Source organism: Mus pahari, chromosome 13 (genome assembly GCF_900095145.1).
Source record: "Mus pahari chromosome 13, PAHARI_EIJ_v1.1, whole genome shotgun sequence".
Lineage (NCBI taxonomy): Eukaryota > Metazoa > Chordata > Mammalia > Rodentia > Muridae > Mus > Mus pahari.
This window is the reverse complement of record NC_034602.1, coordinates 747,856-763,074: the sequence shown is the minus strand read 5'-3', so window position 1 is coordinate 763,074 and position 15,219 is coordinate 747,856. Positions and strand designations below refer to the sequence as shown.

General features: G+C 40.8%; 1 protein-coding gene across 5 annotated transcripts in view; it reads right to left on the bottom strand.

Moving 5' to 3' along the window:
• Window positions 1-15,219, bottom strand: part of Sptbn1 (spectrin beta, non-erythrocytic 1) — a 169,275-nt gene that overhangs the window by 116,389 nt on the left and 37,667 nt on the right. For all 5 annotated transcript variants that reach the window (XM_021211374.2, XM_029545478.1, XM_029545476.1 and 2 more), the window contains exon 2: window positions 6,597-6,790. In XM_021211374.2, coding sequence (XP_021067033.1) covers window positions 6,597-6,744 — 148 coding nt within the window. In that variant the 5' untranslated portion in view covers window positions 6,745-6,790. The remainder of the gene's footprint in view (window positions 1-6,596; window positions 6,791-15,219) is intronic.

Below are 15,219 nucleotides of genomic sequence, written 5' to 3'. Positions count from 1 at the left end.
GTGTAAACTTGCTTCCCCAAATTCAGTACCACAAACATTTTCAGGACCCATGGAACTGTTACACACACATTCCTGCCTAGAGAGCAAAAGTAAGCCTGACCACTGGGCAAAGGCAGCTAGCTGATAAACTGTTCTTACTGTGAGCTTAGGAAGTTACTAGGTGGTGGTGGTGGTAGTTGTCAGCCCCAAAGGGAAGGCTTAATTCATACTGTACCTGAAACAACAGTGACAACAGCACTCTGTTCTGACTGTAGTCTGGAGCTGCTTGTAGCCAATGGCCTTTTTCAACTGTAGCAAAAAGATGTATTCTAGGGATCCAGCTACAACACTGAATCTCTGTCATGCTTGGTTCCTATAGTCACCAAATGTCTTTGTCACAGTGGAAAATTCCAAGAGGAAAACAGTAACTACACTTGTAAGAATGAACCATTACATTCTTAAACTCATCCAGCAATACCTCTCCTGGGCATATACCCAGAAGATCTTCCAACTGGTAATAAGGACACATGCTCCACTATGTTCATAGCAGCCCTATTTATAATAGCCATAAGCTGGAAAGAACCCAGATGTCCCTCAACAGAGGAATAGATACAGAAAATGTGGCACATTTACACAATGGAGTACTACTCAGCTATTAAAAACAATGAATTTATGAAATTCTTGGGCAAATGGATGTATCTGGAAGATATCATCCTTAGTGAGGTAACCCAATCACAAAAGAAGTCACTAGATATGCACTCACTGATAAGCGGATATTAGCCCAGAAACCTAGAATACCCAAGATATAATTTCCAAAACACAAGAAAATCAAGAAGGAAGACCAATGTGTGGATACTTCATTCCTCCCTAGAACAGGGAATAAAATATCCAAGGAAGGAGTTGCAGAGACAAAGTTTGGAGCTAAGACAAAAGAATGGACCACTCAGAGACTGCCCCACCCAGGGGTCCATCCCATAATCAGCCACCAAATACAGACACTATTGCATATGCCAGCAAGATTTTGCTGAAAGGACCCTGATATAGCTGTCTCCTGTAAGGCTTTGCCAATGCCTGGCAAATATAGAAGTGGATGCTCAGTCATCTATAGGAACACAGGGCTCCCAATGGAGGAGCTAGAGAAAGTACACAAGGAGCTGAAGGGGTCTGCAACCCTATAGGAGGAACAACAATATGAACTAACCAGTACCCCCAGAGCTCATGTCTCTATCTCCATATGTAGCAGAAGATGGTCTAGTCGGCCATCATTGGGAAGAGAGGCCCCTTGGTCTAGCAAACTTCGTATGCCCCAGTACAGGGAAACGCCAGGGCCAAGAAGTGGGAGTGGGTGGGTAGGGGAGCAGGGCGAGAGGAGGGTATAGGGGACTTTTGGGATAGCATTTGAAATGTAAATGAAGAAAATATCTAATAAAAAAATCTTAAACTCATGACAGACAGTAAAGGTGCACACCTTTAATCCTAGCACTTGGGAAGCAGCAGTAGGCAGGTCTATCTTTGTTCACTTCAGGGTTATGAGACCCCATCTCAAGAAAAAGCAATCAATTAAATCTCAAACCTCTAAGATGCTAATAAAGGCCTGCAGAAAAGATAGGTAAAGAGTAGGTAGCCTCTGGGGGAGTGGTCCCTGAAGCGTTTTCTTTCAGGAAATTTGAAAGGTAAAGAGGTAAAGATGGAAAGGCTGTAAAAAGATGGGAGCCTTACAGAGGAACAGTCGAAGGTCTCCAGTGGTAACCTCAAGTGCAAAAGCCAGACACTTTTAACATAAAGAGAGGCAGAGGCCAACATGACAGCCTATCTGATAGTCAATGCAATGGAATATACACGCTTATAGACAAATGCTTCCAATAGCCCCTGCTGACCTCACAGTTTAATTGATCCAAGTGAACGATGGGAGAAACATTAAACTCCAGAGGCTGCTCTTTTCCCTACCATCAAGGGAGCCATTTGTGTTGGTTCAAGTTGCTGAGGCAGTGAACCACTGACCGGACCCCTCAGACAAGACACATTCGTTGCTCAGTTCTCAGCGAGGGTCCCAGCACAGCTGTGTTCTTGGTGAAGGCCTTCTCCCTCTTTACAGATATCCTCTTGTACTTTCAAAGAACAGATAAAATGTCCCAGCCCCAAGGCTCCTCCCTCAGCTTAATTACCCCTCAATCCCACCGATCACCACTATCACATTGGGAACTAGGGTTTCACCCAAGAATAGGAGGCAAGGTACAGATGTTCAGTATGAATCCTTTTTAATCATGTACATGGAAAATTCTCAAAAGATTTGCATCCAATTTGGCTTTTGTTTGTTTGTTTGTTTGCGGGGGGGGGATCATTTTTTAAAATAGGGTCTCATTATGTAGTTCTAACTAGCTCAAACTTGCTGAGTCCTCCTGCCCCGGTCTGCACTATCAGGGGACTATAGGCATATACAACTATGTCTGGTTTGCACAGTACTTTTAAAAGAATTCTCTTCACTGAGTGGAGTGGGAAAGGGTCTGAGGAAGAAAACACTCATTGTCCACTTCAGAATCCTTGGGTTTGTTTCAGCGTGTACATGCAATCACAATGTACAATGTATACTGCAATTATTGTATAGTATATTTTAAGGTCAAATTCTCACACAATGAATTAACTATTCAATAGGTATCACAAAAGTTAGGGAGCAGTTTTCCCAAAGGATGCAATAGTTAGCAGCTCTGACTAGGAACGAATTATTTAGTTTCCCAAATGCTCAATAACTAACTGCATTCAGACTTACATGAGGTGCTAAAGGAACGGTAAAAGAAATACTATCTACTGCCATTATCTCCAAGAACTGATTCATCAGCTAGAGAAAAAAACATGGATAGAACTACTCTGAACACATACTTGAGACTAGTGATCCACAGGATACATAATACAGATTAACAAAGACCAAGGGGATTCAATCAAAGAAAAGCTCAGCGTGAACTACACAGAAAAAATGGCTCTGCTTCATGGTAATAGGTCAAGGCTGGAGATAGGAGAGAGCAGTGGGATTTCCTAAAGACTTACAGGCTGATCCAACCTGTAACATGCAATCCAGGGAGAGGCTACGACCTGACAAAGTTTCCAACATCTCCCAGACTCCAGTCCATCCATTTTCTTAAGATGGCTGTGGTGACAGAGCAGTTTCACATGCATACTCATCTAAGGAGTCTATGAGAAGTTAAACCTGGGTGGCAAAGTTCTTACCAGATTCACCCAATAGCATGTATCAGCACTTGGTGTGTCATGATTTTATATTTCTGAGAATTTACAGGCTTTCAGCAAACAAGTCAAATTTAAGAACATAGACGGTTCCCTTGGACAGTACTAATGAGAAAGAAATGGACTCCTTTTCTGACCAGAGGGTGTGCAGGCTTGAACTCAGGGTCTCAGAAGGTACAGCGCCTTTATACAACGTTGCCATCCTCAGTGTTCTGCTCTATGGTTTGTGGTTCTGCCCCTTTTTTCTCCCTGCTTTCTTTTTTAGACAGGGCTGTTCTTTGTAGCCTTGGTAACCTAGCATTTACGATGAAGCCCATGTAGGCCTTCAGTAGTAATCCTCAGACCTCAGTCCTACAAGTGCTGGGATTACAAGCACGCACCATCATACGTGGTGCCTGCTGTACATTTCTTATTTTAGTTTTCTTGAGATAGGCTATTCTAGAACTTACCATGTAGACCAGGCTAGCCTTAAACTCACAGACTTCTGCCTGCCTTGGATTCTAAGCATTGGGATTAAAGATGCGTGTCACCAAGTATGGCCCCACTGTACCACCACACGTAGCTCCACTGTTCATTTGATATATTATAAGTATTTTTGTTGCTTTATTAAATAACACACAGATTTTTATGTTAGCACTGTAAAGAACAAACCAAACCAGACCTGGAGCAGTCCTAGTATGGAGACTCCAGGAGAGACTTATTTTAAAGGGCTAAATGTGTAATGTTCATTTCTCTTCAATAATTTCAAGGATTTTAAAGAGAGGTATCCATTTCTGTTTATTTTCTCTTAAGAGAAAACAGTTTATGGTTACTGTAATCTTACTACTTTATAAAATGTTATTATCTCGGAGTTAAAAACAAGCATCTATTTGACTGTCCTGCTGCCCAGTGCCACTTAGTGACATCTCCCCGAGAGCCATCGCTTTTGCAGAGAACATCTCCAAAGGGCTCTGTGTTCTAACATAGCTATAGTCCAGTCACAGCTCAGTGTCCTGCAGTAGTCCCTTGACCAAAGCCTCCCTCTATCCCAACACACCAGTGCTTCCAACTAGAGTTTGACAAGAGGCAAAAGGGAAGGGATGAGCAATGATGCTTAACAGACAGCCGTCAGGCTTCCTGCAATCTGGAAGACTCTACGGGGGGAGGCCCTCACAGAAGGAGGCTAAAAAGAGACTTAGTTTACCTTCATCTCTCTTGTTCTGGGGTCAATTTGCACCTTGTTTCCTTCCACAGATGGTTTATCTTCACGTAGAATATGCTAATCTCCCTTGAAAAGTTAACATAAAAGCCTTCTTTCTCCACACTACAAATTATCTGCCCTGGACACACCAACCACACCTCTAGACAGACAGACCGCTGGGTAGCACTGCTACATTTTTTTCAAATACCTCTTTTCTGGTTAATCTTTTTTTGTTTTGTTTTGTTTTTTGGCCAGTCAGAATTTCTCTGTGTAGCCCTGGCCATTCTAGAACTCACTCTGTAGACCTGGCTGGTCTGAAACTCAGACCTGCCTCTGTCACCTGAGTGCTGAGATTAAAGGCCTGCACCATCACTACCTGGCTGGCTGGCTTCCTTCCTGTCTGTTTGTCTGTCTTTATTTATTTTTAATTTGAAGGAAAGATTTGCACATATGACACGGCATGGTGTGGAGGTCAAAGTAAAACTGTTGTGACTCAGTTCTCTCTTGACATTATGTGGGTCCCAGGGATCAACCTTGGGTTGGGAGGGCTGGTGGGCAATATTTCACCAGTTGCCTCTTTTATAGGCAATCATTTGTAAGTCTTCAGCTGTCCATGGCCTGGTATACAAATATCTGGACCAAACAGAATTTCAATACCACACCCAATCTTACAGAAATTTGTACTAAAAGGAAACTGAAGCTGGGCGTGGTGGCACACGCCTTTAATCCCAGCACTTGGGAGGCAGAGGCAGGCAGATTTCTGAGTTCNAGTGAGTTCCAGGACAGCCAGGACTACACAGAGAAACCCTGTCTCAGAAAAAAAAAAAAGGAAACTGAGTTATTAAGTCAATTAAGTTATAAATATAATTTTGCACTGAGGTTTCTTTTTTTTAAAGTTAGACAAGAAGTAAAGTTGAATCTACATTGCACCCAAGTCTGGTGTAAGCCAAATTATGAAAGCACAGTTACTAAGTGGAGGGCTCCAACAAATGAAGAATAACTGAGATACTGGTCCTATAGCAGTTAGTACATGGCTTTCTTAAGCCTGCTTTGCATGAGACCAACCTCCACTTTCCCTGTCTCCCTCCATCCATCTCTCTTTCTCTCCTTTGAGACAGTGTCTTACCACATGAATCTTAGCTGGCCTAAAACTTGCTAGGTAAACCAGGCTGGCCTCAAACTCACAGACATCTGTTTCCTGAGTGCTGGGATTAAAAGCACGGCCACCACACCTGGCCCCTGTTTGATATTTTATAATAATCCCTTTATTCTCCTTTAATTCTATCACATGCTGCTGCTGTTACTTCCTTTTTTTTTTTTTTTTTTTTTTATGGCAGGGGTGAAATGAGGGCTCTGTCTGTGTTGAACAACTGTGTTTTCTACTAGCAAACCCAGCTCAGATCTTTTTAATTCAGAGTACATGCATCTCTATTCTTGGCAACCACAAATGACTTGACTAAAAATAATAATGAATTCAGGATTCTTTTCAAAGAATCTAATCAGCAGACACAGAATAAATGTTTAGCTCCCTTGTTTCCTGAATACTTTCTTGTGGGTTTCTAGTTCATGTGAATCATGTCAAAAGTACTGATAAACTTATAGTTCAAGAATCAAGGCACCTATTATAATAGACTTTGTATCATAAACTAGAATATAATTGAAATAACTACTTAACATCTACCTGGCATCATTTTTCTCTAGAAAATGAAATTGAATGGGAATGATCAGTGGCAAACCTACTCATTAACAGCATTAAATATGGCCTTCCCACCAGACACTGCTGCTTTTCAGATCGAAAGCCCTTGTACAAGGCACTTACCAACCTTGCACCAAAAAGATCAGCTAACCTGCCACTGGCATTAAGAATACATCCCAGTTGGATATTTTATATAAATATAGTATGCTAAAGCATTTGAAATGAAAAGATGTGTTAGAAATAAAAAGATCCTTCCAAACTCTTAGCAGTTCTTTCTAAATTGCTGTAAACATTACTTACTGTGTTCTAAACTATGTTGGCCATTAAGTTTGGCAGCTCTCCAAAAGTAAATGTCTTATAAAAGGGTCATCAAATTCTCATAGGATATGTTAAAGCAAGGAGAGATCAACTTCAAGCAAAACAGCTTAAAGGAGAAATGGTTGATGTTCAAGGGACTATAGAACATCTGGTGACAGGTGGGACACAAAACATCAGGACACTCACCTGCCAGGGCCTTGATGCGGGAGCGCTCAAAGAGCCGTGCAGAGCTGTTCTCATTGTCCCAGTCATCCACATCCCAGCGGTTGTTCACATCACTGTACTGCTGCTGGATCTCAATGTTGTCATAGTCTGTGGCTACCGTGGTCGTCATCTTGACTGTCTCAGCTACTTGTCCACATCAGTTACTTTTCAGAGTTCTGGGAGAAAAAAAAAGGAAAAGCACAGGTGTGTATACAAAGTGTACATCCTCTATAGACCTGCTGGGGTGATAATAAGGAAAAACTAGGACAGTCACTGCTTGTCCAGATGTGCCTTCTAGAGCCAAGGCCAATTCTGAACTTTGGCTCTGCTTCATATCACATGTGTGACCTTGGCCATGCTACTTTAATGCTTTCCGCAAATTCGGAGGAGAGAGAAGACTGAATGAAACACTGGATGCCAAATTAGTGTTCTTTCTTAAAGGAATTTAAAGTGTCTGGGCAGTGATGGCGCACACCTTTAATCCCAGCACTCAGGAGGCAGAGGCAGGCTGATCTCTATGTGTTTGAGGCCAGCTTGGAGTACAAGACAGCTATGGCTACATAGAGAAACCATGTCTTGAAAAAAACCAAAACAGAGCAAAATGAAGCAAAAACCAAAAAAGTTTAAGGTGAAGTTTTAATGTTTTATCAGAGCTATATCAGCATCTACATGGGTCTTTTTAAATGAATTCACTTAGTTTTATTGTCTATTACCTTCTAGTTTCTCATTCATAAACTACTATATAAGAAAAACTAACAAATCATTCTGTCTCTATGTCTCATTTACATATTAAAATTGAAGCCTAAGTTTAAGATGTAAGCATATGGCATCAAAGATAGTATCCATGCATAGTAAATACTCAATAAATATTGTAATTATTTATGCCATTGTTACTATAAATTCTAGGACCAATACCAATAGTAATTCCCACTCCTTTAAACCTCCTGAGGATAATGGTGGGTTTTTTTAAGAATAATTATGAAATAAGATCTGGCCCACTAATGTCTTCACTTTATCAATGTATCCTTGGAGGATCAAGAGAAATATGTTTAGTTATAAATACAGTTTCTCCATTCAATACAGCTATTATTCACATGCAGAACCCAAATATATTGAGGAATTACTACATGATCAGCATTGCTCTAGATTGCTGGGGAGAACAATAAATGACACAAGTGAAGCTTACATCCTCATAGAAGGGAGGCAAAAAACACACAAGAAAAGCCAGAGAGTTTAAGGAAAATAAAATACAAACGGACGAATTTGAAAGTGGCTATTTTAGACTGGTCAGAAATAAATATTCTGCTTAGTTCTGAAATAGGTCTCAGTGTTTAAAAGGTACAGACCATGCCCAGATCAAGAAGAATGGCACACCAGACAAAGGGAACACCAAGGTATGCTCAGTATAGTTGGAGTCAGGTGCAGAGGGAAAGGTAAGGAGAAACAAGGCTAGGGGAGCTAGAAAGGGCCAGGCCAGACTTGTTTGAGTCTAGCCTGATGACCTTTGAGTCAGCAACTGCCACTGATGGATGTGATTCTAAAGGATAGTTCTTGGTGCCATGTGGAAACAGATTCTAGGAGGCTACTCCAGAGATGAAAGTGGTTTGGCACTGGCAGTAGTAGACCTGAATGTGGTAGTGGTATGTGTGGGTATATGTGTCAGGCATGCTGACAGGACTTGGAGAAAGGCCTGGATGAAAGACCAGATCTTGGGTTCAGACTCAATCTTAGAGAACCAGACCTAAAGCTGAACTCTGGTTAACTAACAGGTTGGTGTCTAGCACCAGTTTCCAAGTTACTCCCCAACAAAACCTATGTCTAGCACAAGTTGGTTATTCCCCAACAAATCTGCACTCCAGGTTACAAGCCTGCCCTTGAAACTTCACTTCACTTCTAACAACCATAAATCAGGAGAAAAGAATAAGTTAAGTTTATGGTTTGACACCTAGCACTAGCCAATTATGTTAATGGATAGCCATAGCCCCCCAATTAGAAGCTTGCCAGGCTAGAAACCTCCACTCCTTGCTAGCCATTTCCTTTAAAACCTTGTCCAGATGAAAGTTCAGGGCTGCTTCAGCAAACTGTCCTGTGGGTTGGTGGTGAGTAAGCCCAGGCAGTCTGCTCCTGGTTGGTCTCTTGGGCTCTTGAACACTCCTTGGTACAATATGGCTAGTCCTATGGCATTTCTAAGGTTCTGGGCTTGATTCTATTACTATGGTTAATTCCTGTATGTGTTCAATTTCACTACAGGAACTCAGGCTCAATCAGTTACACAAAGCTATCCAAGTAAGTTAACTGCAAATCTAATAAGGGAATATGATGGAGATAGCTTCTGTCTCCATGGTAGAAAGATCACGAGGGAAATGATGCTGGTTATTTCCTCTCCTTCTCTCTTCTCACACTAAGATTAAAAAACTAATAGTAAGAGCTTTGTACATGGATGCTCACTTGGCTCAATTGTCACTCAGTGTGCACCAAGAATGTGCACAGGGACCAGTCTGCATAGCTCATCACTAGCATCTGTATGCTAATAGAATAAGACAATAGGGTCTCCATGCTGAAATGAGCCACCTGTGTCTGGAATGGCACCATTAGTGGCCCAAGACGTTCCCTGCCTCCTTTTTTACCATTATAGTTCTCTCACAAGCCATCAACATATCCTATGTGCTCTTGAGGAAATAGCACCAATTCCACTGACAATTGGTCCACAGCATCTGCTCTTGCACTCATCCATCACAGCATAAACAACACATTCCTTCATGGGAGTGAAATTCCCTCCAGACAGATGCAATCAAACCTAACAACACAAGTGTGTTGGTATACTCATTTAACAGTTATGCTAACAACATATTTACAAGATTTCACAAAACCACAAATTAACAGCTAAAACCTATTGACTGAATGACTTTATAGTTAAGCAACTCTAACGCAGACACAAGCAGTGGGAAGGACCAGCCACACTAGTAACCTTGGAGATGGTCAATTTTCATGACTACTGCAACATCGCAGCTTTTTATAAAATCTGTCTTGGAATATTCTATCTCTAGTAAAGAAAAACTTTACAATACTATTAACCTCTTGGAGTATAATCATTCAAAGTATAGAAAAGTTGATTTAATCCAAACAGGGCAAACCCTTCACTGAGGAAGTTCTAGCTATTTGGTGCCATCTACTGACCAAGCTGGATAAGCTACACTGTGGCCCCAGAGCCCTTAGCACCTGCCTAGGTGCCTACTCCTTTGTTCTGGCTCCAGAGTCTCCTACTGTACTCCTTCCCTGCTCTCACAAGTGACTGAACCTCTTCACAAATCTGACCCATCACCAGGTACCAGCTGCCCTCCAGTTTCCCAATGAGTTATTTCTATATCCATGAATCAAATAAGTTCTAGAGTTTCATCATGGACTGCTACATGTCATAACCATTAAGAAAGAAGTGAATTTCAGGATAGCCAGGGCTACTTAGAGAAACCCTGTCTCAGAAAACAAGAAAAGGACAAAAAATAAAGGAGAAATTACTGACTAGGGCTTTGCTATTGATTACACTGGAGAGACAATAGGAAGCCATGGGGATGAGAATCAGATGTCAATGGGTGAATTCAAAATCCCATTTTTTTAATTGAGTATTTTATTTATTTACATTTGAAGTGTTATCCCCTTTCCAGACCCCCCCCCAGAAACCCCTATCTCATCCCCCCTCCTCCTGTTTCTATGAAGGTGTACCCCTACCCACCCACCCACTCCCACCTCTCCACCCTAGCATTCCCCTACTCTGGGGCATGGAGCCTTCATAGGACCAAGAGCCTCTTCTCCCATTGATGTCCAACAAGGCCATCCTCTGCTACATATATGGCTGGAGTCATGGGTCCCTCCAAGTGTACTTCTTGGTTGATGGTTTAGACCCTGGGAGTTCTAGTTGGTAGATATTGTTGTTCTTCCTCTGGGGTTGCAAACCCCTTCATCTACTCCAGTCCTTTCTCTAACTCCTCCATTGGGGATCCCGTGATCAGTTCAATGCAAACCCACAAATTTTAATAAACGACCTTCGCTTTTCTTCTGAGGTACAACCCTCATTAGCTATCCACATCAGAGGTATACCTAAAACTCAAGGATCTTAAATAAATAAGGATGTGGACTGGCTCTATTAAGGTCTAATTACAGCCTAGCACAGCATCTTGTCTGGCCATTTCTTCCAGCACATATATTTGAAAATGGGAGGTCTTATCTGTCCTGAAAGACTGAAATTCATCGTGGATGTATGCTAATATAATCTATGTAAGCATCTAGTGTAAGCACAAAACACAGACAGTACATGTATGATATTGAAATATGGCAGGTAATGCAATAATGGAAGCAATGTCTATAAGACTCCAGAATGGGGGATAGGAATGACAAATAGCTAAGGAGAAAACTTCCATGTGCTTTTGAAAGAAAGCCTGAGAAGACAGGAAAGTGAGGAACATACTGCTTCCTGTCAAAAATTAGAATTTCATACGTCAGTCTGTGATGTAGAAATCCACAGAGGGCTGCTCCTCCCTATACTGTCTGCTATGGAGGACAACTGAAGGGTTGACCATCTTCTGCCTACAACATTCTAATGAAAGCAACTGCAAAAACCTTCATTCCCAACGTTCAGAGATCACTTTCCTACCAGATACAAAGGGTCACTGGGAATTGGCATATGCATATTACTTAAAACAAACCTTATCTTTTTAAGGTAAGCAAATTCAGCCAGGTTGTAATCAATAAGGAGTGAAATTACCCTTAAAAAGATGCCAGCAAGAAACACAGTGGCTTAGTCACTTCTATATTAAAACATTCAGCCAGTCTTGTCATCATAGCTTAAGGACTTATTGAGGTTGGGAGAATCGTTCAGCAATTACAGGAAGTTTCTGGTCCTGAACCTAGGTTCAGTTCCTATCACTAACATCAGCAATTCACAACTGTCTGAAACATAGTTCTAGGGAATTCAACTTCCTTTTCTGATTTCCACAAATACTACACACATAGGCACACACACATAACTAAAATTAAAAATTTAAAAGCACTTAAAAACCACAAGTATAGCCACAAGCACAGATCTATAAAAATACAGGAGGGGAGAATGGAATCCCTTCCCTTTGTCCTTCCTCTAGTTCACAGAGAACAAAAGAAGGAACAATGAAATGATAAGTGCATTTAGTATCTGTGTTTCTTCAATAAAAATCTTGATATTAAGTATGAGTTAAGTTCATTTGCTATTTGTATGTTATTCATTTTCTCTGCCAATATATGTGATAAGTATATAAATTTTAAATATAATCTTGCTAAGTCCTAATCTTAAAAAAAAACAAACCAGCTGTTTTGAGAGTAAATAAGACAAGGAAGAGTTAGCCTCTCTGATTTGTCATTCATCAGCCTTGAAAGTCACTGAATTTGAACCACACTAATTTTTTTTAAAGTGCATGGCTATGAGAATATACACAACAGTTAAAAGGTCATCTTTGTTTCTGCTCCACTTACAAAGAAGTAATTAAAACTGAAATCATTAACTCAGAACAGGCCTAGCATCATGGTTCACAGATAATGTCATGTTTCTGACCACTATAAATAGTTTTTTCTGCCTTACATATACTTCCAAACAGTTTTAAATAACATCAGGATATAGTGCCAATGCCAAAATGCCAGCCCTGCACTTTGCCAAGTTAGGCATTTAAGTGTTTTCTTTGTTCTGAAGCTCAGTGAGCCAGAGCTGTGCTTTCCTGAACAGCGGAGTAATACTCCACAGTGGACTCTGGGAGCTCCTCCTTCTGGAGCAGGACAGTGCCCAATACTGCAAATTCATCAAGTGAATGCACACCTCAATTTTCTGGAATAAATATCAAATGAAAGTATGTGAAACTGCCACGAACAACAACCGTGTATCAAACATCACTGATACACGCAAACCTGTGAGGTCCAGGATCCTACCTGTTCTGGACAGTCATATAACCAGTACCCACACCATAGTAAGTGCTCACAAACAATCTCAATATGAATGACAGGTGGAAGACTGTTGCCACCCAGCTTCTAAGTATAAAACACAAAAATACTATTTCTGCCCAAGTCATATGAATCCTGCACCCCAGTAAAAACTGCTATTGTGTAAGGGGACAGCCTGTCCTTTATGCAGATTCATTTAGCAAAAAATGAATTTTTATGAGAAATTTATTTTCACCTGGCTCAAAGTAGGGTGGGCTATTCTTAGGTAGAACTAAAGAAATACTGATTTTACTTGATTTGCCTATAACATTTATTACAAATATACACTTTATTGTAAATAAGATTATTTCCCCTTTACAAAATGACATAAGTTCTAGGTGTACTTGGCTGCCCAAATGTCCAGGTTTAAACTGTATTCAGTTTGTTCAAGGGTCACTCATACAACTTACTGCTTGGCAGAGCACTTCCTCAGCCTCCCCTCTATGTGCTGAGTGTTTCCCAAGTTGATGTAGAAATCTGTAGTCTTGTAAATTAAGAAAACAATTACATAGAAGGTGGCCTCTGACACTCAAAGGAGAGAATATGCCAATCCCAGAAAAAAACATTTAAACACAAACAAACTTCTGTTTCTACAATTTGCTTAAACTTGATCACAATCTAAAAGAACTGTTCAACAAAAACCAATATATGCAGTATGGAATACAATTGAATTCTGTACATAACTATTTAAAAGTTTGCTTACAAAGGTCCCAAAATACTGTCATACTTTTAGGACTATGGAAGGCTTCTAACTGGATTCTTTGTTAGGTGACTAGACATGGTTTGTTTCCCCCGAGACCAGACCATAATCCAACCAAAAGATGTGTCACCTAATTCTCAGAGCGTCACAGGATACACAGGCCTGTCCATGGCCACACAGGCAGGGACATGTGGTTTAAACTTGCCTACCTCCCACTCTATTGCTCAAATGACCTTAATAGGGAAAGAACGTTCTTAGCAAGTGAAGACCTCAGTCAGGTTTAGGAATAAAAGAAACGGAAGAGAGAGTGACCAGACATCGAAGTCATTCTGAATGTCTTCAAAACCTCTTCAGTAATGGGATTGTGGCAGCTGCGTGTCGCCACTATCTGCCTGACCAAAACTGAGCCCGTAACGTCATGTCTTTGAAATATTATTAATAAAAAAGATTGTTTCTAAATATCTACATCACTCCCTCTTTGTTTTTCCTTCCCCTCCGATGCCTTCAAAGCAGCTGGTATTTCCAGCAGCAGAGAAAAACATGAACAGGATGACAGGAAGGTCCTGAACATCTGCAAAGAAGCATGCTATGATTTATGCAGAGAAAATCTAAGGACTGGCCAGCCAATACTAGATGGGTTGCTTATGGTATCTCACAGTCATGGTTAAACTGCATGTCAGGAACATGGAGGGCGACCATTCACGTTAAATGGGGCTGATTATACTGTGGGCCTTCGTAGGAAACTGGTCTCCTCTATCTGTATCTCATCCCATACACAAAGGACAGGAGGAGGCACATTAAGAAAGTGTCTATCTTCAAGACAGTAAGTCATCAGAACTCACTCTGACAGTATTGTGATTTTTGCACTTGTAGGCTTGTAGAACTAAGCAAAAGTACATCTCTGTGTATTCTGTATAGTGGTATTCTGTATAGTGACTTCAGTAAACCAATGCAGAGTGAGCCCTAAAGGAGCTTTCTGTAAACTGAGCCCAATCCAAGTCCTTCTAACTATCCTACAACTTAAGGAATCTCAGTAGCAACAGAACCATTAACGCTTAGTATCTCAGAATATTACAGATAAAGAGAACACACAGTGAGAACCAAGTCAGCCTGAACTTTCCCTGGAGAACTCTCCTGAAGCCCCAGCCTGCTACATATGCTTGTCCATCCTCTCTCACCCATAGTGAAATTATTCAGTAATTATCTTGCCTTGTATACCACACTTTATGAATACTGGGTAATTCTTTTATCCATGAGTGAATCACTATACATAGATCACTTAACACACCAAGGACAGAGGTAAATATTTTTTTAGGTTTATTTTTATATATACGAGTGTTTATATATATACATATATATGTGCAATACAAGAATGCTCATTTCCTTTAATAGCTGAGTAAATGCGTAAATGTACATTGTGTACACATTGTGTAAATGTACCACATTTTCTGTATCCATTTCTCTGTTGAGGGACATCTGGGTTCTTTCCAGCTCCTGGCTATTATAAATAAGGCTGCTATGAACATAGTGGAGCATGTGTCCTTATTACCAGTTGGAACATCTTCTGGGTATATGCCCAGGAGAGGTACTGCTGTATCTTCCAGCAGTACTATGTCCAATTTTCTGAGGAACCGCCACACTGATTTCCAGAGTGGTTGTACCAGCTTGCAATCCCACCAGCAATGGAGGAGTGTTTCTCTTTCTCCACATCCTCGCCAGCATTTGCTGTCACCTGAATTTTTGATCTTAGCCATTCTGACTGGTGTGAGGTGGAATCTCAGGGTTGTTTGATTTGCATTTCCCTNATGATTAAGGATGTTGAACATTTTTTTTCAGGTGTTTCTCAGCCATTCAGTATTCCTCAGTTGAGAATTCTTTGTTCAGCTCTGTACCCCATTTTTTAATGGG